General features: G+C 39.8%; 1 protein-coding gene across 27 annotated transcripts in view; it reads right to left on the bottom strand.

Annotated features, from left to right (window-relative positions):
* The window catches only part of Svil (supervillin), a 237,171-nt gene that overhangs the window by 124,643 nt on the left and 85,408 nt on the right, over positions 1-27,120 (bottom strand). For 3 of the 27 annotated variants that reach the window (XM_058580533.1, XM_058580534.1, XM_058580536.1), the window contains exon 1: positions 20,789-21,169. The exons of 12 other annotated variants lie outside the window; for them this stretch is intronic. In XM_058580533.1, the coding sequence (XP_058436516.1) occupies positions 20,789-20,798 (10 nt within the window). In that variant the 5' untranslated portion in view covers positions 20,799-21,169. Of the gene's footprint in view, positions 1-12,373; positions 12,411-20,788; positions 21,171-27,120 lie in introns of those variants that run through there. 12 more of the 27 variants (XM_058580549.1, XM_058580552.1, XM_058580532.1 and 9 more) reach the window with 11 other exon arrangements.

Raw genomic sequence — 27,120 nt, 5'->3', positions numbered from 1 at the left:
AGCTTGAACATCTCCAAGATATATAAGAAGTTAGAAGTTAGCAAATTATTTCACTTATTTATTCAACAACTATTTATTGAGCACCCTATAGGCCAAGCCTTGGGATTGGAGATACAATGAGACAATACAATGAGACAAACTCCCTGACTTCTGAACTTAAGTTCTAGCAATAAACAAATAAAACAGAAGTATAATGTAATATTTGACGTACTCATTGGTCTTTTATTTTCATGAATGCATAACTGTTTTATGTATGTTAAATGTCAAATAATCTGGAGATGCCAATGATCTATATATTGTTGCTTTCTCTCTTCGACTCCCGCCTGTCAATCTCCCTTATTTTACCTCCACCTTCCCCAGGCAGGCCCAGAGCAGTCCACCCCATGCTCTCAGCAAGTATCTGTTGAATAAAATGACTATGGGCCAAGGAATCCAAACTAAGAGTCTTTGTTATCGGCAAAATATGAGGACTTCAGCAATTTTCAACTATCCACAATATAAACCAAAATATTTACAGTTATAAAAGGCAGTCTCATAAAAAAGTAGTAGGTCTCTATATAAAAACTGATGCAATAATAGACCATAATAAAAGTTTTGTATGTAAACATTACAACTGTGTGAGCCTTTTTTTTTCAGAATCTCACATCTGTCAAAACAATAACCATTAACTTCAAAACTGCAGAATTCCTCATCTTTACTCAGAACCTTGTTATTGTTTTTCAAATTCAAAGTATCAGAACTAATAATTTCCTAAATATGTGAGTTCTGATGGTATATTGAGGATAAACCAGGGCAGCAGCCAGGATTCATATACCAGCTTGGAGCACTGATCATGGCTTCAGGAGACTCATGCTGAACTTGGGTCATCCTAAGTGGTCTGAGTGGTTGCTGATGCCCGTTTTGGGCTCAGGAGGGAGGATAAGCTGGCATTGACTGTTGCTGGTACTTTACACTGGACCTAGAAGCTACTTGGATGCACAGAGAAGGTGAAGAGGTTTTGCTGAAATGATGCTACTGTCTTTAAGTGTTTAAGTGTAATGTATACATATTCTATTTTTCAACATATTGCCTATCTCAAAATGAATTAAAGCCACTTGGATATTTCATAACACAAGGGACATTTCACAAAAACTTGAATATCTATAGATCCTTGTTTCTGTTTACAATTTAACCTAAACTACACAGGTAATGTTCAGTTTCCTGTTGCAGAGATTCTTTCAGTTAATGGTGAGGCCTCTGTAATGGGGATTCCAATGTCAAGAGGTCCAAAGTGACAGTGACATCGGGACGTAGAAAGTAGGGGTGAAGCATCTTACTAGACCTAATATGTGATCCAAACTCATGGTAAGCATAAACAACCGATGTTAAAATATTCAAAGGGAACTTTGTTAGGTAAAAATTTTCTCTTTGGAAGAAAATAGCCTAGTTGATTTTCAAACAAAGTCTGTGCAGTTATTGTACTGTAAGTCTCAACAAAATTCAAATAATTGATTTAAATATTTCCTTCATGGCTAAGGTCTAACATTCATTCTACTGATTTATTTTCTAACTGGTTCTTTAGGGCTAGAAGAGGGAAGGTGGGAATAGGTTTAAATTCACCTCAGTTTTCAAATTTAAGGAAAACAAAATCTTCAAATTTCTAATTTACTGATCTGTTGAACAGAACTTTTAAACAGAAGCAGGACTTTGGATGTTCAAGGTCACATGGAAAGTTATCAAGTATGATCCAGGTTTAAACATTACCACGAAGACTGTGGTTCTAATCTCTATGCTATGCTTAGAATTTTTTGATAGCAGTCAAGGTACTATTTGTATAGTTAGAGGGTACTTGTAAAAAAAAAAAAAGATAGGTACTAAATTTTATACTAAAACTGTTATTACAATGTGATACTTTATAAAAATCCTACCCTATTTTAAAATACAAATAAGACACAAGCTGTCCTTGGTCCTGTGCCTGTCCCTTGGTCCTGTGTCAGGAGCCATTTGGAAGTAAACTCTCAAATTCCTGCAATTTTCCCTGAAGCCCTCAAAGAAGGATACAGGCTGATATCCCTGAAGTTGCATCAGATATTTTAACCAGGAACTGGAGGGCATTTCTCACTGTCTGCCTGTCCGGCAGGAATATTCTAGACCAAGGAAAGGCCATGCATAAGGGCTGTGGTTGCCTATCTATCAGACAAAATCAGGTCATGGTCACTAAAATGGAACTGGGTGGTTATCAAAGTCCAAATCTGTCCAATGCCTGCCATTCCCCTATACACTTTCCTTAGAGGACTAGAGCTATAGGTAATTGGTCCCAACCCTTGAATTCTTATGCATGATAGGGAAAGAACAACAACAAAAACATCTTTGGGGAGGCAAACATTTTAAACTTCTTTTAAGACAAAGTATTGCACTGGGGAAAAATCCATAACTTTGGTGCTTCTCTGTTTCTAGCAGTCCCCACTTGCCACCAGTATATAAGGCATCTTGCAGTGCTTGGCAGTTCTCTGTGATGACACTTTACCTTCCATATTCCTCACCCCAAAGTGAGGGTGCCAAGCCACCAGTCCTAGTGAGCAGATGAAGTGACCCATTCTTGAAGGCTCCCTCCTGCTGGCATTCTACATTCACTGCCTTGTTTCCCTGCATCCTAGACAGAGGTCTGTGGCCCTCAGAAAACACCTGCTGCCCTTCTTGCCCTCAGCTACATTGCCAGGGCTCTTGTCTCCAAGCCTCAATGTTCCCCCAGGATATGCTCAGGGGCCAATCTGAACACTTCTTTTTTTGCAGTGTTAAACAAAATGTCTTTACAGGTCATGTGTGATGAAGCCAGCCCATGTGCATGAGAGCAGGTGTCACATCTGAGAAGACAAAGATGTGCCACATGTCACCCCTTAAGGGGGACTCCTTCTTCAGTGTGTTCTGCTGTGCCATGTAACCTTTGTAGCTATGTACCTGTCTGCAATTTGTCCTAAAATCCCTTGCCCTATGGATGCAAAGATCCTGGGGAGACCATTTCAGTAAGCAGAGTGACTAAGGGGTATGGAAAATGTTCAAGTGGGGAATGTCATACCTGGGGATATCAGGGTACAGTCCACTGGGCACTCTGTTAGAGGGGGCCACTGTCCTCCTCCTGCATCCTTCTCTGTCTTACCTTCTCATACATGGAAACCATGTTCTCACTCTGTGTTGAGTTTAGAATTCTTCCCATAGTAGGCATCAATTAGTCACATGGTCACTTTCCATTTATTTAGCATTTAATTGTATAGGAAGTGCTTTCAATATCTCATTTAATTTCACTCTAATGAAATGGACATCACAAAGCATTTTATAATTTACAAAGAGCTTTAGTTCACATGGCAACATGTGATCCTGCTGTCATGAAGTTAATTATCACTGTCCTTATTTCACAGATGAGGAGACTCACCTCCAGAAAGTTGAAAACATAGGGCTAGTGACAAGAGATCTGCAAGTAGGGTCTCAGAGAGGTATTTGAAAACCCATGTTCATGGCAGTGTTATTCACAATTGTTGAAACGTGGGAGCAACTCAAGTGTCTACTGATGAATAGATAAACAAATTATGTCCCCAATGGAATATCATTCAGCCTTAAAAGGAAAGAAATTCTGATGTGTGTCACAACATATATGAAACTTAGCATGATGCTAAATATATAAATCAGTCACAGAAAGACAGGTACTGTATGATTGCCCTTACAAGAGATATTAGAGCAGTCAGATTCATGGAGACAGAAAGTAGAAGGGTGGCCACCAGGCGAGAGGGTATTGGAGAGATACTCTTTAATGAGTACAGAGTTTTAATTTCACAAGATAAAAAGAGCTCTGGAGATGGATGGTGATGATGGTTGCATATTATGAAGGTATTTAATATCACTGATGTATACATTTACAATGGTTAACATGTTAAATATCTATGTCATGAGCATTTACCAAAATAAAAATAATTGAAAGGGGCTGGGGTGGTGGCTCAGTGGTAGAGCACTTGCCTAGCATGTGGAAGGCACTGGACTCGATCCTCAGCACCACGTAAAAAATAAAAATAAAAATAAATAAAGGTATTGTTTTAATCTGCAACTAAAAAAATTAAAAATAATTGAAAAAAAAAGTCTCACAGAGTTAGTGAGAGATGAGAAAAATACTAAAGGATAACAGGTGGGTTCTGTACCTATGGGTGGGAGAGGAAGGGCTCTGTGATCCCTGAGAGCTGCACAAAATCCCTGGATCCCTGCTGGTGCCTTTATAGACAGGATGACCAACCTGAAGTGCAGCCATCATGGCTGCCCCAGTCTTCTCTGCTGTCCCTGGTTTCAGGGGAGACCTGTGGACGTCAGGGACAGGATGAGGCCGTCTGCTTTAAATCAGCAGCAATAACCTCTGGGCAATAGGGCCTAGACATGTGTGCTGGCGCTAGCAGAATTTTCTGAGGCCTCCATTTCCATGTGAAAAGCTTGTTTGGTTTTATTCAAAACTGCTGTTTTGAAGCCTTGGCCAAGGTGGCTGTGGAGATGCTAGACTCTGGCTCAGGAAAGGGTGAAGTGAGAAAGAAGAAGAGATTGAAACAAGATTCTCCCTGCATTCTTCTGGTGACAGATTTGGAACATGAGCTAATGCACACACCAGCCCAGCCAAAGTTTAACAAAAACAATGCTATCTACAACTGCCTGGGGCATCTTTCTGAACAGAAAATAGCCTCTCCCCACTGGCTCTCAGCAGCAGCTCCAGTTGTTTTTTTTTAAATTGATGGGAGGGTGTGGGTAATCCTTGCAAGCCAATGTGTCATTTTGTTTAGCTGTAGAAACATTTGATCATGATGATTTGGCAAAGAAAAAAATTTTCTATAGCAGGAATACTTCATCTCTGTAGTAACTAGACTGAACAAGTGAGGGATGAGGTGCAGGCTGAGTGAGGGTCCTCCCTCTGACACCCAGCACAACACCCCACTGCTAAGCCTGGCCTTGACCTTCACCAGGACTCATGACAAATAGTCATTTTTTTTTTCCCTCTCCCCTGGAAATTTAGAACAAGTTCTAAATCTCAACAATTTGTTTCTGTTTTTTTTTTTTTTTTTTCTTTCTTTCTTTTTGGCAGTGCTAGGGACCAAACTCAGCGCCTCGGGCATGCTAGACAAGTGCCTGCCCACAGCCCATGAGGATATTTTTCTTTTCTTTTTTTCTCTATTTTTCCCCTTTTTGGTGTTGTTTAGTCTTTCCTTTTCATTTCAAAATTTTTTGTAGTCTTCTAGGCAGAGAAAATTAAATCAATTTCCCAAAGGTCAGAGATATGGGTGGATTGGAAAGTGAATATACTGTACAGTAAATGTGAAATTCATTGATCACAGAGTAAATGAGATATTATTAAAGAGAACACTCTTGCATTTGGTTGGCTATCCAGAAAGTTTGCTGTTACTAAGGAAGGAGTAGAGGGAGGACCAGGATAATCACATACATGCATTCCATGACAGAACTCCTAAAATACACTGTACAGGGCAAAATGATTGCTCTACTATTTAGCGCTTTGAGCTGGATAAGATTTTTATAAGTATCACTTAAATTTTTTTACTCTGACAAACTGGGGATGTAGTTCAGTGGTATAGCGCTGCGCTTACCTAGCATGCATGATGCCTCCCATCCTCAGCACAGAAAAAAAAAAAGTTTTTTTTCTCTGAATTTTGGGCATTAGCTGTGTGTAATGCCAACTACAAATCAGAAAGAAGAAGTCAAATTTATTGGAGACCTCAGAGTAGAATTAAATTTAGGGAAATCCTTTGGTTTAGTAATTCTCAGCTATAGCTAATGGTCAGACTATTATGAGAAGCCTCACCAGGTCAAACCCTGGCCTATACTCAGATGGATGGCGTTAGAGTCTCTAGGTGAGACCCTGGCACTAGAAGTTTTTAAAGCTCCCCAGGTGAATCTGAGTAGCCCATGTGAGGGAAGAAGCCCAGGTTGGCTAATTAACTAGAACTGTAAGGACTGTTTCCTTTCTAAAACACCAGCATCATTTTCAGAGTCAAGTTTGTCACATGGTGATGTATTTCAAGCAAATATTATTGGAGAATAGGCAACTAAAATTTTATCAGTCCCAGAGCATGATGTGTTAAAGGGGGGGAAAAAAACTCTCCACAAAAATTAAGAAATGGAATTATAATAAAAACACAACTAAACAAATTACAGTGAACCAGGGGAAGGACAAAATGAGGCAATGAGAGCCATCTTATCTGAAATCCCATGTGGCATACACAGCCCCCTCCCAGGGTTCCATGCTTTGGGAGACTACAGTTAGAAGGACCTGACCCACAGGAGAGTCAATGCCCACCCACTTTCTAGAAACCAAGTCTAATTCAACCACATGCACAGACACTTCTGGTGTCAGCTATGCTTTCTTTAAAACCATTTTTCCTGGCTCTCCCTCTCCCAGTCATTAATATGCCTCACTCATGTGCTAACTTGAAAGGTTTGTATTCTGTTGTGGTTTTCATCCTCTGTATCTCAGAAACATGTTATGACAATTACGCAAGTTTGTCATCCAAGGAAAATCGCCAACAATCCCAACATAAGTAAGTTCCTCCAGCAAAGGCAGAAAAGGAGAATTCCCCCAAGAGTTTTGTTTGTTCACTTTGTTTTCCAAAACACTACATGCCATGTTTTAATCTAAAACCAATGCATGCATCAGATTTACCCAACCCCAGAGCTGGAGTTCAATTAAAAAGATCAAAATATGTTATTCTTTATCTGTGAGGAGCATACTTGTAAACCCTTCTTAGGAGACTAGTGCACGGTTGCATTCCAAAGCATTGCTGTAAAAGTGGAAATGCGTTCAGGCTGAGCTAAAAGCATTTTCTCCTTCTTGCATCTTGCCACTTCTGGTCCCAATTTGGGGAAAGGTGAAGTCTGAGGTACCATTGGCAATTATATAACAAGGTGCTTGACAGAGGCCCATTTCAGGATGGAACCTGAGACTTTAAGCTCTGATGTAGAGGCAGCTAATGACAAGATAAATGATTCTTAATGCAAAGAGCAGCCAGGGGGTTGAGAGCCTGCACTCTTAAGACAGTCTGAGTGCAAGCCTCAGCTGTAGGGCTTGAACTCTTAGACCAGTGGTCCTCTCTAAGCATGGCTGTTCTAAGGCCTGATGACATTCATATTCACAGTAGCACTCAGCACAATGCAGGCTTCCGGACTCCATTACCAGGTGGCATCCACCACCTGCTGCTCTGCACCAGTTACTCTTTCCTTTCCCTCTCTATTCTCCTCTTCCCCATCATGCTCTTTCTGGCACACACAAACACATGGGTGCCTCTAATTTATCACTGTACACTCACACACTTGATCATTATCCAGTTGCTTGATTGTTGTATCCTCTGCTCTTCCAACTCTTTCTCTTTTTTACCAATTTGTTGCCGGTTACGATCACTGTCATTCTGATTCAGCTAAATCTGGAGCCAGTGTTTGGTATGTCTGTGATAGATCTGGTAGTGCTCTTCAAAATTTAGGGTCCTGGTTATTAGGTTATATTGCAATGTTTTTTCTCTTACTAATTTTATGAACCTATTAGCAAAAATTCTAAACAGCTACAAAAGAAGTGCTATTGTGCCAACATTTGGAATTATTTTGCAATAACTTAAAAACAAGAACATTTTGGGATGTTTCTTTAACACATGATACACCTTCCAACATGCCTGTTTAACCTGACAGGCTTTGTCTTCCCTGCTGTGGGGCAGCCTGGCTCCCCAGCCCCAAAGGCCCAGGAGCATTCGACTCCTCAGAAAAGGGCTGGGCAGGTGAAGTATTCACCACAGGGATGATTTGGGGAAGAATGAAAATATATAAGTGTTTCCATGCATGAATACAAATGCTTACCGAGCCAGGCCTTCTAAGTAAAACGTGTAAACCTACAAATTGTGTAAATTTGGAAGCTGCAGACTTTCAATGGCTTTGCAACATAATGTTTAGAGATGCAAATGGCCAAGTCTAGAAAACTAAATCTAATTTCATAAGGAATGAGAAAGAGGTACAATTATTTAAAACCTTTTCATTTCTTTTGACGCTATAATGAAGGGGATGGAGGGAGGGCCCATGCTTCATATGCATGAGTGAGACTCTGGGTTGAATCCCAACACCAAGAAAAGAGGGAAAGAGAATGGGGTGGGGGGAGGTGGTGGGGAGAGAGAGAGACTAACACAGAGAGGGAGAGGGAGAGAGATTATACTAAAGGACTTCTCACCATTCCAACTACTGGAAACTTTCGGTCTTCTTTCCCCTTGTTGGATATGCACTACTTTGGAAGTAAATAAATTAAAGGTAGTGCTGAGCTTCACAAGGTTGTAGCTGTGAATGGTAATTTAGTCCCAGAGGGATACTTTGCAAAGGAGCCCCCCAAACCCTGTCCTCCTCTCTTTTTCTCTCATCCAATGCACACTAATATTGAAATATGAAAATGCAACTAATATTTGTAACTTTGTTTATAAGAAAAAAATAAAAAGAGAAGAGATAGGAGGATAGGAAGAGACAGTATTCATTTTGTTTGCTTAGAGACTAAAATTAAAAATGGTACTATTTCCAAGAAAGAGTTCTGTGGGGCAGGGTGTGAAGTAAAATAGGTGCTAATTCAGAGCTTTTAAAATGAAAATGGAAAAGTATTCAGCATGTAGATGCTTGAAATTAAGCCTGAAACACAGTGAAATAGTTCTGGCTCCAGGGTACAAAAATCTCCCAAGAATCATGATATAATTTATGGCCAGACAGTTCATCTAATTTCTTCACCAGTAGGTCTAAAGCATACTTGGTATTCATATTTAATAGAGCAGCTGGCTGGATCATGAGAGAGGTGATGAAATGATAGAGGAATGAGCTTTCGTTCTCAAAGCAGTCACAATACCTGACTCAATCGCAGGACATATCCAGGGCTGGTTAGACCATGTTCAGAACAAAATGTACATTGAGAACACTTAATGGGCACCTAAGGCCTATGTTTTCAAATGACCTAATTGTTATTTTTGGAATTTCATTCAATTCACATAAAAGTTGACTGCTAATAGATGTCATACATAAAGCCAGGACTTCATCCGCAAAGGTGACTCTATGCAATAAGCCCACAGTACAGTCCTTTAAAATCCAATTTACGTTTGCAATTTCTTGATGCATGTGATGAGAATATAGCTAAAGAGTAGAAGGTTCACAAGACAATATTCTATTCTTCTCCCCCATTTCTTAGTTGCTGATTATTAGTTTCTTACTTGTCCTTACACAGTTGCTTTAAGAAAGCAAATATTTTCCCTTTATACACAAGTGGGGGTGCAAAGTGCACTCAACGATGTCCCTGGGAGACCTTTCTGAATAGGTCTATATTTTCTTCATTTTTTATAGCTGCATTGTGTTCCATTGTCCACATTTTCCAGAATTTAACCAGCCCCCTATTGATGGGCCTTAAGGTTTCCAATCTTTTGCTATTTCAAAGCTACAGTGTAAAGCCTTGAACAGAAGTGCACCTGAAAGAATTCTGACAGAAACTACCAAAATGCTCCTTCAGGCATCACATCATTTCACATTTCCATCAGCAATGGTTTGTTGGTGCCCCTCAGTCTCACCATTAGCACATCAACTGCTAGATCTGATGTTCCCAGCCACTTTTTTCTCTTACTATGAATTAGGTTGGGCATATTTTCATATGTTAGCCTATTTGAATTCCTCTTTTATGGTCAGATTCTTTGCCTGTTTATCTAGTGTTGCTGATTTCTAAGGCTTTCTAGAAGTTTCCATATCCGTGTATCATCCATTTATCTGTGATATGAGTTGCAAATAACTTTCCTTTCTCTTTGGTGATATTCCCCCAACCCCCACCCAGCACAAACATGCCTTTAAAAGAATAAAACATTGTTGATTTTTTATCAATCTTATTTTTCGTGGTTTCTGGTTTCTCAATCAGTTGACAACGTCTGCCAAACCCACAGCTATGAAGAAGTTCGCCTGTCTTATCTGGTACTTATTTTTTTTTTCAAAAAATTTAAACTGATACAAAGCAGAGATGAAGCTTCAATGAACCAGCATGGCCTAGATTGAACAAATGTTAAGGATTTCCCTTATGAGCTTCTTTTAGCCTTTATTTCTCTCTAAAACTTTTAAAGAAACACAAGATATCAATTAATTTTTACCTCTATATACTTCACTATCCATTTAAAAAATTCTGGACAATTCCTTGCATTGCCATAAAACTATTATTATATGTAACAAAGCAATAAGATTATTTTGTATCTAATAATTAATCTACATTGATTTTTTTCCAACTGCTCGAAAAATGTCTTTTTACAGTTGGTTTGTTCAAATAAAAATGCATCTTGGGGACTGGGGGGTTGTGGCTCAGCAGTAGAGCACTTGCAGAACATGTGTGAGGCACTAGGTTCAATTCTCAGCACCACATATAAACAAAATAAAGGTACATTGACAACTAAAAAATTTTTTTGAAAAAAAAAGAATGCATCTTGGCTTCTTTTTCTTTCTTTCTTTTTTAACACTTAACTCTTTAGGACTGGGAGTATAGCTCAGTGATAAAGGAATTGCCTAGCATAGTATATGCAAGGCCCTGGGCTCCACCCTAGCACCACACACACACACACACACACACACAAACAAAACAAAAACACCTATTTAAATAGTTGGTCTACTAGAAATATGTCCTGGCATATGGAACAATTTATTGGCCATCTAGTTGCCCTAGCATTTATTGGGTAGTCCATTTCACTCCATTTATATTAAATGATACTCTGCCACCCCATTTGTTTATTCCTACATATATTTGAACTGTTTCTGGCTTTCTAATCTATTCTACAGTCCTTTTTTTTCACTTGCCAGTACTAAAAATCATTTTAATAATTGGGGCTGTGTAATGAATTAAAAAAAAATGATAGCTCTTGTTTATCCATGTGAACTTTAGAAATTCATTTGCCTAGTTTTGTTGTTGTTGTTAACCTTAATAAACAAACTTAGGAAGAATTGATTATATATTTATAAACTTGCATTTTCCTATACTCAAACATTTTTTTCAGATTTTTTTTTTATATTCTTTGAGAGCATTTTACAGTTTTTATATTATACATCGCACATGAAGTTCATTCTGAGTTATGTCATCTGATCTGTTACTGTGGTAAAAGTGGTCTTTTCTTCCTCTGAAGACTTAAGGGGTTGTTGTGTTTGGTGCAGCTTTCATCAAGGTCAAGTTCTTGCTCTGCCTCAAATGATGCTCAGAGGCCTGGCTCACAGGCCCTTGGACAAGCAGGGCACATCCCTGAAACCTAGTAGGGAGCAGATAAGGGCAGCTCAAGATCTTCCCATCCTTACTCCCAGCCCACGCAATGGGTAAACAGAGGACACAAATCGAGTCTTGCAACAGCATACTCTGGAAGCTGTGAGATTCTGTGTCTTCTTTCAATCTTTTAAGGAAGCTTGTTCTAATATACAACAAATGTGCTATATGATGAACAGTTCTGCAAGACATGCATCTGCTGGATAATTCTCTTGAATTCCTAAGAAAAATTTTCCCAAAGAAAAGGTCCTCTGCAGTCACTGCATGCACAGCTCTGGATTTGGTAATCATTCTGAGCACCAGACTCCCCACTTCCCAGCCTTGCACCGGCTCCATCCTGCCTCCTCAATGTCAGGTGTCACTCATGGCCTCCCACCACACTTCCAGCCAGGCCAGGCAGGATCAGCTCCTCTACCCTGAGAGGGACCTCATGGGCAGCAGGGACAAGTTGGCAGTTACCTCCTCAGCAAAATCCTCTCCTGAAGAAGCTGTGCTCAGCCTGCTTTCCTGATGACCTTGACCTATCACCACTGGGATGGACTAGTGAGAACTGGAAAGGAAGATCAACTGAAGTCAGACAACCCCATCTTTTTCTTGTTTCTATCCCATGGATCCCTGTGGATATGAGTCCCACTCGTGTCCCTTGGATTCTTGCAGATCTCTTATCTCCAACAAATGTTCAACCAGGGCAATTCTTCCCTCACCCTTCTCTGGTGTCTTCCTGCTGCCATCATCCTAGTTTAAGACTTGTAGGATCACACCAGTTCCCTCTTCTGCCCCATCCTTCACTTGGCTGTATCTGATCTATTTGAAACTCCAAAGGTTTGCCTTTGTCAAGAGACACACTCTGCTTATCTTATCATTCAAGACTCTCCATTGCACAAACAAGCTCCATTCATTCTGCCTTCAATTGTCCTTCCCTCCTGCTTACCAACCCCCATCTTTCCATGTATCAAAATCCTACCCATCCTTAATGCCCATGAACCTTCCTGGACTCCCTCATCCTCTTGTCCCTCCAACTCCTATAACTCATACTGCACTATGTCAAATTGTGATTATTGTGTGAAAACTCACCTCTGAGCTCCTGAGCTACCCAAGGCGGGCTCTCAGGTACCCAAAGAGCAGCTTGCTCTTAAAAACTTCCAGTTCAAACTTGTGTATGGAGTGATGAGCCATTTCATATTTGCCATGGATATTGAGGTCTGTTCACCTCACTCTGCTCATAGGGATCATCAAAATTTCTTTTTGCCTTTCTGGAAAATAATAAATAACACTAATTCACACTAGGTGCCTGAGAGGAATGTTGTCGACATTGTCCTTCTTCATCAAGCCTTCTCACAGTGAACAATATCTATAATCCCACCGTCTACTCATGCCTCACCTAAATCCCTTTTGCTGGAATTTTTGGTTTACCTTCACATTCTATTACAGGTCAAAGGGTACTTAATAAACTCTTTTAAACACGAGAGTTGCATTAAGTGTGGCCCACAGCCCACATCTCAGACTGCCACCAAGGCAGGGAGAACTAGCCACTGTGTCAATTGGTTACTTGTCCCTACCTGCTTCTGAGCCAATATGCAATGTGTTGAGATTCACTTTCGTTCGAGCAAGTGAGTGTGTGCAATACAGGATGGTTCCAATACCATCCCTTATTGAAGACAAAAATTCCTTGACATTCTATGACATCCTGGAATATTCTGGCAAGGAATGGGAAGCAATGAATGCTAAAGGTAGAGAAGACTGAATTCAAGGGGCAAACACACAAAAAATAGGGCTAGTTACTGTCAGATGTGGTTAACAGGCAGGCAGGACCCCAGCTCTGCTCTTCTTTGCGGGTGGAGAAAAGGTTAGGCTCTGAAGCAAATGAACTCTTTGGAGAACTTGTGGTCTCCACCAGGAAGAACTCAGAGTGAGTCCTTCATGGTGATTGGAACCAGCTGGTTCCCTGGGATCCCCATACTTGTGGCAATTTAGAGGTTCAAGGTCACATATGAAGAAAAAGGGGCCAGGTCAGCATAAGAGAAGAAGATCTCATTGCACGGACATTAAGTTCCAGGAGATAAAACATGGCCTAGCATTAGGGGTGGGGTGTGGACTAGTGTGAACTCTGCCAGAAATATGTTTGCTCATTTTTCTCTTGAAATATGCTATCTTCTCGAGGGGGCAGCCAGATGTTGACAGGACTGACCTCTTCAGAAAATACCAATTTTCATTTCTTCTTCTCATTACAAGAAAGAAGAGGATCAGCTTTGACCCCAGGTGGCATGTGTGTGTGTCAGCCAGGTAATGAGATCATCCCAGTGAGCAAGGGTCCCAAGGAATCAGAATGGACAGAAACCACCCACTGGGTACTCAATGCCAACAGAACCATGATCCTTGTTCCAGTTGTTCTTGGGGAACAAATTTTAGGGCTTTCTGTTTTCCTTTTGCTCCTCTTCCAGCTTCTCATATGTTGGTAATGACATCAGGCAAGAGAATGACTGAGTATTCTTAATATCACGCATGATGGCAGGGAAGGAATTGGAAGTGAGCTCCTATCTGAGCCAAGATGAATTATTGTTAATCACTTGCATTTGCTACGTGAGTGCCCCACTTTTGAGACTCGGGGCTTAGGGGCAGCACTGTCACCCCTAGGTCCTCTGCCTAAGTATACTGCAGTTTAGCAAAATGATTCGTATTTCAAAGAAGTAGCTCTGGAGCTTTGGACCCAATAAAAATAAGAAGACATCATGTGTTCTCTTGGATGTTAAGTATGGTTTTCTAAGAGATTTATATTATGAAGTTAAGAAGACAAACTTTGCAAAGAAAAAAATTCAAAATATTCTTAGATCCTCAGGAAGTGTGCTTTTCCTAGTCACAAATATTTTAACAGCATGGGCTGATCAGAATGATGCTCCCCAAACCCCACAGCGAGTGGGTTCAAGCAGGCAGGATGATGAGTGGCATTAGACCAAGATGCTATAGAGGAAGGATGGGTACCAATGCCAGGGATGCCCCAAGGCTGTACCTCAGAAGCACTTGGGGAAGGTTTATAGTCCTGGTAGATTTACTTACTGGTTGTTCAAGCAAATAGTTCTGGGTGGGGTCTAAACAAACTGTATTTTTTCTAAGTGTTTTATCAAGTGATTCTTTTTTAAATGAATTTTTAATTTGGTACATTATTGGTTTCTCTCCTCAGTACTTCCTCTGTCCCTTCCCTCCTCCCTCCCCTATCCCCTTCCATGACTCTGCTGGTCTCCCTTCTATTTTCAACAGATCCCCTACTTTTTTACCTCCATTCTTTTTCTCTCTAACTTCCATATATTAGAGAAAACATAGGACCCTTGATTTTCTAATGTCTGGCTTATTTCTCTTGACTTAATGCTCTTCAGTTCCATCCATTTTCCTGCAAGTGACATGATTTCATTTTTTAAGACTGAATAAAACTTCATTGTGTATATATACCATGTTTTCTTTACCCATTAATCCACCGATGGACACCTAGGCTGGTTCCAAAATTTGACTTTTGTTAATTATGCTGCTATAAACTTGGATATGCAAGGATTGCTATAGCAGGCTGACTTGAATACTTCTGGATAAAAACTGAGGAGCGGTCTAGCTGGGTCCTATGGTGGTTCCAGTCCTAGTCTTTGTGGAGCCTCCATAATGATTTCCACAGTGGTTGTACCAATTTGCAATTCCACCAAGAGTGTATAAGAGTTCATTTTTTCTCGCCCTCACCAGCATTTATTATTATTTGTATTCTTGATGGCTACCATTCTGAATAGAATGAGATTAAATCTCAGTGTAGTACTGATTAGTATTTCCCTTTTATCAAGCAATTCTAATGATCATTTGATTTTGGAAAACAATGACCTTGATGAATACGATCTCTTCTAAACCTAAGGTGACATTACTCTAGCATACTTTCATTTATCAGAATTTCTCCTCAATGAATAAATATACAAATATTCATCTATAATGTAATGGTTCAACCAAAAAAACATTTCTTCTTCTATGTGTTTTTTAAAGGACTTGCCTAAGCATTCCAAATGCCAGATAATCTTACATATAAACTTCAAAATCCCCACCAAGTCCACACCAGGAGGACAGTTTTCCTTTCCCCATGTGGAATGTAGAAGACGGTCGTGGCCAAGGGTTTCTCAGTGTAAATCAGCTCAGAATGGTGGTTATATCCAAGGTTCTGAGCTCACTCCTCAGGAAACCGGCTTAGAAATGGCCACTCAGGCACCAGGTGGAGGAGCTTTTCTTACTATTGATACCAATATTAAGATAAAACCTTTTAAAATGATTTTTTAATTGAAGGATGTGAAATCATTTTCCTAAATTTCATGGAAATCTTAGTGTCAGATCATCCACTTTTAACACTGGAGTTATCAAAAAATTGCAATTAAGTTTTAGTTAGAAAAGTCCTTGCAGCTTAAGGCTAAGAATGAAACCTACAAATCCTCTTTCTCTTAATAAGGATTAATAATCTTCATAATCATCACTCAATAAATATAGCCATGTGGCAAGTGGGGCGTGCTGCTTAAGGTAGAAGAGGCTGTTTACAAGGGTCACCCCATTTAATCCTTGTAAAAACTCTAGATGCTATGTAGTGTTATCAATCCCATTTTACAGAAGACGAAATTGAGGCAGAGGCTCAGTTACCTGCCCATGCTAATGAAAGTAGTCATGAAAAGTGTTACAATTTGAACCAATACATACTGGCTTTAGGGACCACTGGAAATCCTACAGAGAGACAATAGGTTACCCAAACTTTAAAGTAAATGACAGTATCTATTTAAGAAACAGATCAATCAATTGTTATTTTAAAAAGCTGTCAACTCACAATCTAAGGATTGACCTCATCTCATTTGTTTTAGCTTCAGTTAAGCAATTTTCTAGACATTTGCACCTTGTTTTTAAATCTTTTACAATTATCCTAATTCCCCCAGCTATTCAATGGTGTATTATTTAGCCTGTTTACCCCACCAATTCATAAAAGCAAATTCAACACAGTCCTGGATCAAGTGACATATCTGATTTCAATTTTATTGGCAGTCCCTTCTGTGGCTTAATTACTCATTTTTCTAAAAGCTAAAACTTGTTATTCCTTGCTCGTCATCTGCAGTATAAAAATGGAGCTGCCTAAAACAAAAATACTTAATTACTTTCCTTCTGGAACGTCTGAATGAATCTGAAGTGTTACAAAGCCAATTTTTACCAGGAACCTTGGCAGATGAGGAGATCAAGCAGGCTTTCAGTTCTTACAGCTCACGTGTGTGTGTGTGTGTGTGTGTGTGTTTGTGTGTGTGTGTGCGTGCGCACGCACACACACACCCACATGCTCATTCATTAATTTCTTCACTCCACAAATATTTATTGAGTACCTGCTACATACCAAATTTTGGTGAATTATGGTCACCAATCCTCTATATCACACATAATATCCAGCATATCGAAGTATAAAAACATTTTCCAAATTCTGTTCAGATTTCTGCCTATTTGAAACACCCCATTTTCAGAATACTTGAAAGTTCACCATATTTCAAACAAACTTCTACCCTGACTTCCTTACATTCATTTCAGCCTACTAAATTTAAACAGATGTTGACACTTTTCCTATACAACTTGCAATGACATCATGTGATACTCTCTCTAAATGACATGCTTGTAAAGAAGACCAAATTTAGTTTTTGTTTAAATCTTCATCATCTAAGGATTTTTCAAGCATATGGGTAGGTGGAGTTATTACAGCTTTACTATGTAAGAAAACTGCATTTCCATCTTTAAGAAAAAAACACATAAGCCTGTTCTGTAATACTAGGGTTCAGGCAATTACATGGGCAAGTTGTTCCAACAAACATAAAATACAACAAATTGATAAAGAAAACAGATTCTAGATAAAGAAAACCTCACAGTGAATACTTGGTAATCTCACATTAGGATTTATTGTTCAGCATTGATTTTTTTTTTAATGTAAAGTGTTAAGGGATCCTGGTTTTGCCACCCCGCTCTAGTTTGGACCTTAAATGTTTTTCAAAGCCCCATGTGTTAAAGGTTTGTTCCCCAGAGAAGTGCCATTGAGAAGTGGCAGACTGTTTAAGAGGTAGAACCTAGTGGGAGGACTTAGGTTATTGGAGGGCATATGTCTCAAAGGAGATTGTGGGACCCCAGTCTCTTCCTTTTTCTCTTTGGCTTCCCCACCATGAAGTGAACTACTGTATTCTACCAAGCAGTCACCACCAAGATGTGCTAACTTGCTACAAAGGCCCAAAGGCAACAGGACAATTGACCATGGATTGTCACTCCTGAAACTGTGAGCCGAAACAAACCTTTTCTCTTTATATGTTCATCATCTCAGGTATCTATTACACTAATGGAAAGTTGACTAACATACCTTGAAAATATATCGCTTTGACATAAGACTGATTTTGAGCTGAAAGCAACTGAGAATCAGCAGATGCAGGAAGCATTCTCTGCCCTCTGCTTTCCTGCCTAAAAGCAGGGCATTGATTTCCCATTGTGGTGGTATGCCAACCCCATCATGTAGCAGGAAGAGGACAGCAACTCTTATCACTAGAGATGGAGAGTTGGTCCAAGATAAGTCTGCATGGACAAATCTCACTAAATAAATCCTTATCTTTCATTAGTTCTCCCATGTATTTCCTAACCACTTCCCATGATTTATTTTCCCTTGAAGTCAAAACGCTCTTTCCTTTATTTAGAAGGACATAAAAGCTCCTAAGTCTGAAAACTCCTTTGAGTTTCACTGCTTCTCTGTGAACTTCCATGCATATAAAATATTAATAAAATTTGTATTTCTTTCCTTTGTTAATCTCACTTTTGTCAGTCAAATTTGAAAGTCCCTAGTTACCCAACCCAAGAGAGCAAAGAAAGTTTTTCCCTCCTGACAAGTTTATGGAGAGTCTAGCATTTCTCTTAAGAGCAATAGATTTTATTTTAAATTTCTATTTCTGAGTCAAGGTCTTCAACACTGGTGTTTATGGGAGCATACATAATATTTTCCATGATGATGTCAGGTTATTTAGATCTAAGTTAATTAGAGAATAAGCAAATTCATGTTAAGATATTCTGCCCACCTAAATAGAAAATGGCCATTGACTATGTAAAAGTAAACCATTTCTGGAGATTCCTATTGGGTTCACTGACAGTGAGGTTTTTGTGTATGCTTCAAGTATAGTCTCCTTATTCTTGGTGGGCTCCATGTTTTCAATAGAAATTTTTCTCAAATTAGTTTCTATGCGGCTCTCCATAGAAAAACCAAAGCTGGCCAATGCAGGCCAAATTTGCCAGCAAATGGGCATACTGGACTCAGAAATAGATACCTTCTTGGATACTCCAGTCTGGCCAACATGTGGAGAGGTTTTCAAGTCCTAAAACACGAGCCATGATTATCATGGGTCACATAAAAGTGTCCTGCTAACCTCTCATCGGTGATAAACTGGACACAGAGGCACTACTGTAGGGCACGTGTAGAGACATCAGACAGCTTCCAGAGAGGCTCGCTTACACAAGATGAGGAGGAATGTTCTCCTGGGAGGCTGGCTAATCCAGGCCTCTTCAGGATGGGAGAAGATTTAATACATTCGATCTTCATGAAAGCTCTATAAGGAGACCAAAACCCAACAGCTGGCGCACAGTTCCGATTAAGAATCAAGACCTCAATTCATAATTCTTGAGGAAGGGGGATTTATTATGTAGTTTGTCACACTCAGGTTTTACTTTATGTCATAAAGCTGTGGAAAGGAAAACACCATCTTTTCTGACTACAGCAGGCTGTTTGCAGCTCCCTGACAACAAGAGCCTGCTGAAGAGAAGAGACAGCCTCTGAGGCCTCAGGAAGGATTTTTCAGGATTAGTGACTGCACAAAGCAAAAGTCACAGCAGGGTCAGACCCAGGCCTTCTTCAACTCTGCCTCTCACACAGACTCACAATGCCTGGCCCAGCCGGGACCCTCTCCACCAAAGAGGCTACTCACGTGCAACTACTCTCATAACTACTGGGATACAATGGCCCAGGTGCAGCTGGGGAACTAAACCCTCCACTGCTGCCCTGTCCCTTCTGGGCTATAAACAAGCTTTTATTTTAATAATTAATTAATTAATTTTTGGTGCCAGGATGGAACCCAGGGCCTCACTCATGCTACAAAAGCTCTCTATCATGCCACACCTTTAGCCCCCAAGTGAGCTCTTCCAATAGACATTTTAATACACAGATCAAGAATGATCACCCCAGGCTCCAATGCTCTAGAAGCAATTTAGAGGCAGAGTTTGTGCTGAAAATGGCAATTTATAATCCAGGTTAAATTTGCTGCCCTTTGTGTGGCTCAGGATGGCAACGACCAAATCCTTCCATGAAGGACAATTCAACAGAGAAAAGATAATGGTGATGGCCTGATATTCTAGAATTTAAACTGTAAACTCTTAACATTAGTGATTCTCTTTGAATTTCTCTGAGAACTGAGGAAGACACTGTGCACATGCACACATTTTTTTTTTTTTTTTGGTCATCTTGTTTATTTTCTATTATATACTTTATTTGCTTAAGAATACATTTTTCAGAAGATTTTCAACACCAGAGAAGAAATATTTCCAAGTGGATTGTGAGCCCCTGTCCATGCCTATGTGAGAAAAAAGATTCCTGGGATGTTCAGGATTTTGTGTAATTTGTAGGGCTGTCAAACTTTAATGACTCTTCTGCCAAAATGATTTTGCTCAGTTAAAACTAAAACTAACCAGATGTATGACAGATATTTATGGTCGGGGTCAAGAGTGTTTACTCTTAGGCAGCTGGCTTTTAAAACAAAAGAGTTTTGACCAAGGATGAACTGAATGCAGACAAATGTGGCATTCTGTCTCTGTTAGAAGATCATAAACTAACAGCCTCTGTTTCCAAAATCTACCACTTCACGGGAATCAGCTAGGAATGCAGATGATGAGGTGTATCCTTACAGGGCAATATCTATATTTAAAAGGCCAGCACACACACACATACAATATGATATGGTCCCCCTTAGCAAGTCTGAACTGCCAAATAATTACTACATTTCTAATTTTAAATTTGAGTTTAACAAACACCAAAGGAGAAGATGAGGTTTGATTTTAACTTTTGCTGTACTAAAATTAGACTAGAATGTCATGTACTCGTTTTCTCCTTATTATCAGGGACAAACTACATTAAAAAAATATACGTAAATAGATATTTTGGTTCTTATTCATTCATAAGCACCCAAATAGATATATAAACAAAGATAACCGAGAAGAAATGATTACCAGTTCACTCTAACAAGAAATAACAGCCTCTTTCCACAAAGTATAATGATGCCTAAAAGTCTGATTCCATGTTTCAGAATATAATAATTCCTAAAATACCACTTTTAGTATCAGCAGCATTATAAAAACTGTCAAACTATGTAAAGGGAGATTAGAGAGAACTATGTTTAAAATGTTATCATGACCCCCATTAAAATCAGTAGAACTTACAGGTCTCCATGGCTGTGTGGTTAGGTCTTGAGTTATTATCTGAAGATGAAAGAGGAGAAGCAGCAAAGAAAAAAGAATATGAGAAAACAAGAAAAATAGGAGGAGATAAAAAGAAAAAGGAAAGGGAAAAGGAGAAAGAGAGGAAGGGAAAGTAGGAAGAGAAAGGGGGAGTGGAGGGAAACAGGAAAGAGGAGGAAGAGAAAGGACTCTCCTTACATTGTCCCTAAATACTCACTCTCCCCTCTGACACACCAAATAAGGTCAGGTGGTAACTCGGATAGTCAACTGGGTTGGTTATTTTAAAAAGTCCAATCAGCTCAACAGCTGAGCTGAACTGTTTATGATACACAGTCACTAATCCATTTAAACCTATTTATTCATCTACTCTTGATGCAAGGGTTAAATAGAGGAAGTGAGGAATTATTCCTGCCTTTTTATTCCATCTTTTAACAACAGATTACTGCATTCTTTTAAGAAACAGGTAAGCCTTCTTGTACCTCTGAAAAAACAATCACTCTAATCTATTTTTATTTTAGTTGGAAGGAAACACAGTGGAGAGTCACCTTACATCCTGTGTTACAAGGGCAGGGTACTTTTCTCTGAGATTGCTCAGAACTAGCAAAGCTCTGAGAGCTAAAAAGGGAGAAGGCTTAACTCCAGGGGAGATTCCCAGTGCAGACAGCAAGTTCTCTGAGGCTGGGAGCTGAGAGGGCTGGTGAGGAGAACCAGGATGCAAAGCCAACATGAGGAAGGCCAACAGCATCCAGGAACAGGGGGCTGCCACTAAGGACTCAGCCCCGGGCACCCAGGTGGAGCTGCTGGCATGAGAGCATGCCCAAAGGTAACAGGAGGAAAGATTACCTGTTTATTCTAATAAGACAGAATGGCCTCTTTCCACAAAATATAATGATGTCTGAAAATCAGATTCACCAGGCTTCCAAAGACTGTTAACATACGGGCAGGGATGAGATTCACAACCTTGGACATCTAGCTAAACTGCCTGGCCTGGCACTTTCTGGATCTTATTCATCCACTAGCCCTACAGAAATTCCTGCATCGCTTGAAAGTTGGCATCCTCTTCCATTGTGGGTTAATTTTAATAATAAAGGTTATGGGGGAGAGCATCACACACACACTCACACACACACACACATACAATCAGAGGGTGGAAAAAAGCAAAGAACTTTAAAGATGATGTTGGTCAACATCTCATTTTCCAAATGTGAAAACTCCCTGAGAGGTTAAATGACTTGTTCACAGGGTAGTTTCTGTTCTTCCCATTGTACTGCACAACTTGGCACACGTTCTAAACTGTTAGAGGCTCATGAACTTTTGAGGAAAAATACATGAATTTGGCTTTTGTTCAGTGCTAGGGATGGAACCCAGGGTCTGGCACATGTGAGGCAAGCACCCTACCACTGAGCTATATTCCCGGCCCAATACATGATATCATTCGAAACCACAGTAGGTACTCAAAAATCACTAGAATGAATGAATAAATGAAGAGCATTTAGCATGGCTCACTTGGTAAACATAAGATCTCACATAATGAGTATCACAGAAAAGTGTACACATCACATCCCTGGTTCCCCAAGGACATCTTTAGTTTATATCCATACGTTTTGGAGAGTTAAAAACAAAAACAAACAGAAGAGCATTTCAAATCATGTTTCACAGAGCCTCATGACCTTAATTCCAAACATAAAATCAGAAGAGAACAACAAAGCACATGATGTTGACAAATTAAACAGGACAAACCCCCTCCCCCCCGGACTCAAACCACTTTGTCCCTGAATCTACAGCGCTTTCCAGCCGCCAAGTTCATTAAGTGAGTGCTGCCTGGCGAGGCTGGCCTGAAGGATTCAACCCGAATGTAATTAGCAATGGCGAGACAGGAAAGCATGAATCTTTGAATGCATAATTCAGAATGTGAAAATGAACATTTAATGTGTCTGGAGACACAAAAACCCCACAAAATCGTAACAGGGGGGTATGTGTGTGTGCACACACTTGTATTGGGGTGTGCATACATGGTTTGGTGGGAAGAATGGGGAATTCCAAACATTTTTCCTCTGATACAGGAAGCTTTGATTTCTTCTGAAAACACAGTTCTTAAAATTTTTCCTCTGTAATCCCAGCATCATGAATTACATGGATAAGTCAAACTGTAACGTACTGTGGTTCTTCCATTCATATAGGCAGATGCATAAAGCCCAAATCTACTTCCTCTGGTTCTGTACTGCCCAACACTTAAGGTGACGGCAGCTGAACAAGTTAAAAGGAAGCTGGACTAAAGCTCAATGCCTCAGTTGCACTTGCCGCTTTTTTCTTCTTTTTTGAGACAGTTTTGCTATTTTGCACAGGCAGGCCTTCAACTCACAGTCCTCCTGCTTCAGCCTCCCAAGTAGCTGGAATTAGAGCTGGCATCACCACACCTGGCTGTCCTCACATCATTGTCAAGTGCTCAACAGTCACCAGCGGTTAGCAGCCACTTCTGCTGGACAACCCTGAACCAGACACTTGGGCTGCCCTGATCTTGACTCAGTGGGTAGATGTCCTCCACCCCAGAAGCCCTAAGGTGCATGAGGGTGAGGTATTAACTACTATATAAATAACCAGCATGAGACTTCAGCTGCCCAAGAGTTATAACCCCTTTAAGAAAACTGATGAAAGTCAGGCGCACCTTTCTATTAAAATCCCAGCAGCTCAGGAGGCTGAGGCAGGAGGATCAAGAGTTCAAAGCCAGCCTCAGCAAAAGTGAGGCACTAAGCTACTCAGTGAGACCCTGTCTCTAAATAAAATATAAAATAGGGCTGGAGATGTGGCTCAGTGGTCGAGTGCCCCTGAGTTCAATCCCTGGTACCAAAAAAAGAAAAAAAAAAGAAAGAAAGAGTAGATGAAAACAAAAAAAAAAAATGATGAAAACAAGAGATCCATTCCTCTGTTAAGTGAGCTTTCAGAAAAAGCAGCATTTCTGATACAGTTTGTGTGAGACAGTCTAACCTTCCAAAAGCTGTTCATGGACCTCAGTTTAAAAATATCTGTTCAACAAAATCATCTTTTACAGTTCCCTGCAACAAGGACTTGGTTTTCCCTACCCGAAGTTACCTGTAAGTTTCTGTTTAAAAATGTGAGTTCATTCATTGTAGAAATCACCATCAACTCTCATTTTAGCCAGAGATGCTCTGTGCGTAGAAATTAGCTGGGAAAACTCTTTCCGTTAAAATACCAAGGAAATTTGTTCCCTTAAATCTTACAGCATCCATTTACCCTTTAATTATTACTTTCATCTAGAGCTCCTGAATAAATTCTAATTTACTTTTAATGAAATAATTATCTGGTGAAGGACAAATGTTAAAATGTTTATAGCCCCATGAACCAAGCAAGTTCTTTCAATTTGTATAAAATTAAATATAAAAATAGAATAAAGATTGGTAGCTCAGTGGTAGAGCACTTGCCTAGCATTCCTGAGGCCCTGGGTTCCATCCTCAGCACTATTAAGGAAAAAAAAATTACTAAGACAATGTGAGCAGGAAAGCAGCTAATATACTATTTTGTACAAAATCAGCTTCCCTGGTAATAGAGGGAACCAGAGGGTTAGCTTAAAGAGAAAAACATAGCTGGATAAGGTGCCTCCCACCTGTAATTCCAGTGATTCAGGAGGCTGAGGCAGGAGGATTGAGAATTTGAGACCAGCCTCAGGAACTTAGTGAGGCCCTAAGCAACTTAGTGAGACCCTGTCTCAAAATAAAAAATTTAAAAATAAATAAATAAATGGGGGCAGGGTTGGGGATGTGGCTCAGTGGTTAAGCACCCCTGGGGTTCCCCTGGTACCAAAACACACACACACAGAGAGAGAGAGAGAGAGAGAGAGAGAGAGAGAGAGAATAGATAGATAGATATAGATAGACAGAGATAGATAGATAGATAGATAGATAGATAGATAGATAGATAGATAGATAGATAGATTATAGACTTGAAAGATTGTAAGACAGATTCTCTGACTCTACTAGTAATACAGTAATGCACAGTACTTCACTTAACATTATTATCATCTTTATGAAGTCACTTCAGACTCTCTTCAGGCAAAACTACTTTCAATTTTCACTAAGTTTAATGAAGTTCTGAGACAAAGCCTGAAAATAAGAAAGAAGTTGGTTCCATGATATATTTCTGTCACATTATGGTTGAGTGAGATCAATGTCAACCTTTGCCTTAACAACTAATCAACATTTATGGATGGTACTTCATGACAGTGGAGAGAATATGGATTAAAAAAAAATGGATCATTGACGTGTTTTTGATGAAATGAAACATTTTTTTAAACCTCATAAACATGATCAGCGCAAGTTATAGGGGAAGAGAGAACTTCAGAATATAGAAATGCAAAAAGTAGGTAAATAGTCTAACAAAGCATCTACTTCGGGTTAGTATCATGACAGATTTTTTTTTCAGTATTATTGAGGTATAATTAACACACAAAAATTGTATATGCTCAAGGCGTGCAATGTGATGTTTGGATAAAAATCAAACTCACAGAAGGGTGGTTGGAGGTAGGGGAAAATGGGAAAATGTTGGTCACAGGGTACAAACATGCAGTTCTAAGTTGAATCAGTTCTGAGGATCAATGTCCAGGGCGGTATCTATGGTTCACAAACTGTATTGTATATTTGAAATTTATTAATAGAGTAGACCTTACAGTCTCCTCCCACACATATACAAAAGGTAGCTGTGTGAGTCCACGACAGGTATATTAAATCCTGTCATTTAATCAAGCACTTGAAAGACACATGTAGGCAGGAAGATCAAGAGACCCACTGGAGGGGTTTTGCATTTCATTGCTCTTTCCCCAACACCTGGCACATAGTGAGGGCTCAGAAAATAATCCTGCATAGTGAACGAATGCCTGGCCCCGAGCTAATAAACGGCAAAGAGATTGAAGCACACTCTATCATGTTGCAAGTAGGAAAATTCTGCCTATCTCAGGCTATGACCACTTTGGGATTCACATCAGGAGAAAAAACAAAAAAACAAAATCCTGAAGATAAGACTACATCAGGTTAGAGAAAACAAAATATAAGTATTTAAATGAGCAGAAAAGAAATGATAAGAGCTTAGTTTGAAGTGATGAAAGAAACTTTCCAAAATAAAGGATGAAGACAAAGTGCTGAAAAAAATAGTGTTCTCAGTTCAACAGAAATAAGAAAGGACAGGGACACGTACACACACACCCCTAACTTGCCCCTAGGTTCCTACCTTGCACCACCTTTCAGGAATAGGATCTCTTTTCCAAGAAATATTAAATATTTTCAAGCCCCAAAACAAACTTTTGTATTACAGAATCCAAATAAATAGAAGGGACCTTAGACGTGTTCCATTCCAACCCTTTTTTGGGAGATGGGGGTGTGGAGTCCTGGGCACTGAACCCAAGGGCACTCTACCATTGAGTTACAACCCTAGCTGCCCTCCCCCCACCCCAGCTTTCTTTCTTTCTTTCTTTCTTTTTTTTTGAGGCAGAGTCTCACTAAATTATCCAGGCTGACCTTGCATTTGTAATCCTCCTGCCTCAACCTCCCAAGGAGTATCTGAATGAATGAAGCCACCGGATGTTCAGTGAGGTTAAGAACTTACCCAAGGTCACATAGCTGGTTTTAACTGAAGACCAGTTGTCTTCCCTCTTACTCTAGCCATTGCCCTAAGCATCCTCGGGATCAAATACCTTCAACTTCTAAATAAAATGTCCTTCCTCCATGGAGAGCAGGAACACCCTCTTTTGGAGTTGTGGGGAGGTGGGTGAGGCGAGTGGAACGCGGGCTTGTCTGCTGTCATTGCCTCCACATGGCTTTGCTCCCATTTGTTCCCCAACCCACTTTCTCATTGAATCTTCCTTTTGGAATATTTAAAAACAGTTAGCTGCTTGAAAGCTCCTGGAAGCCTCAGGAGAGAACTGATAAGAATCCAAAAAATTAAATTTCATCTCAAATGGGAGTATCCTGTGTGGGGGTAAAACATCACCTGAAGCTTAGTCACCCTCATCTAAAGCACCACTACAATTTTCATCTAATCAAAGAATTTTTAAATATTCAACACTTTCAATCAAAAATGTATGAAACCATGAAGCCAAATGACTATGCTATGTGCTTGGCTAAAATGAACATCTGGTGGAAATTAAGACTATAAGCACGATTTGGAGAGCAGTCTACTTCTTCCTGGCACACCCAAGTCTTTTTTTCTAACCTGGCTCAAACCTATAGAGTCATAGCTGGGTCAGGTATCTGAAGCAATATCTGCAAAGAAATAATAGACATTAAAATGCAATTTGTCTCTGTGTT

This window comes from Marmota monax, unplaced genomic scaffold (assembly GCF_021218885.2).
Source record: "Marmota monax isolate L192 unplaced genomic scaffold, Marmota_monax_Labrador192_F-V1.1 WCK01_AAM20220418_F8-fsc00066, whole genome shotgun sequence".
NCBI lineage: Eukaryota > Metazoa > Chordata > Mammalia > Rodentia > Sciuridae > Marmota > Marmota monax.
The sequence above is the reverse complement of the archived record's forward strand: the minus strand, read 5'-3'. Positions and strand labels throughout refer to the sequence as shown.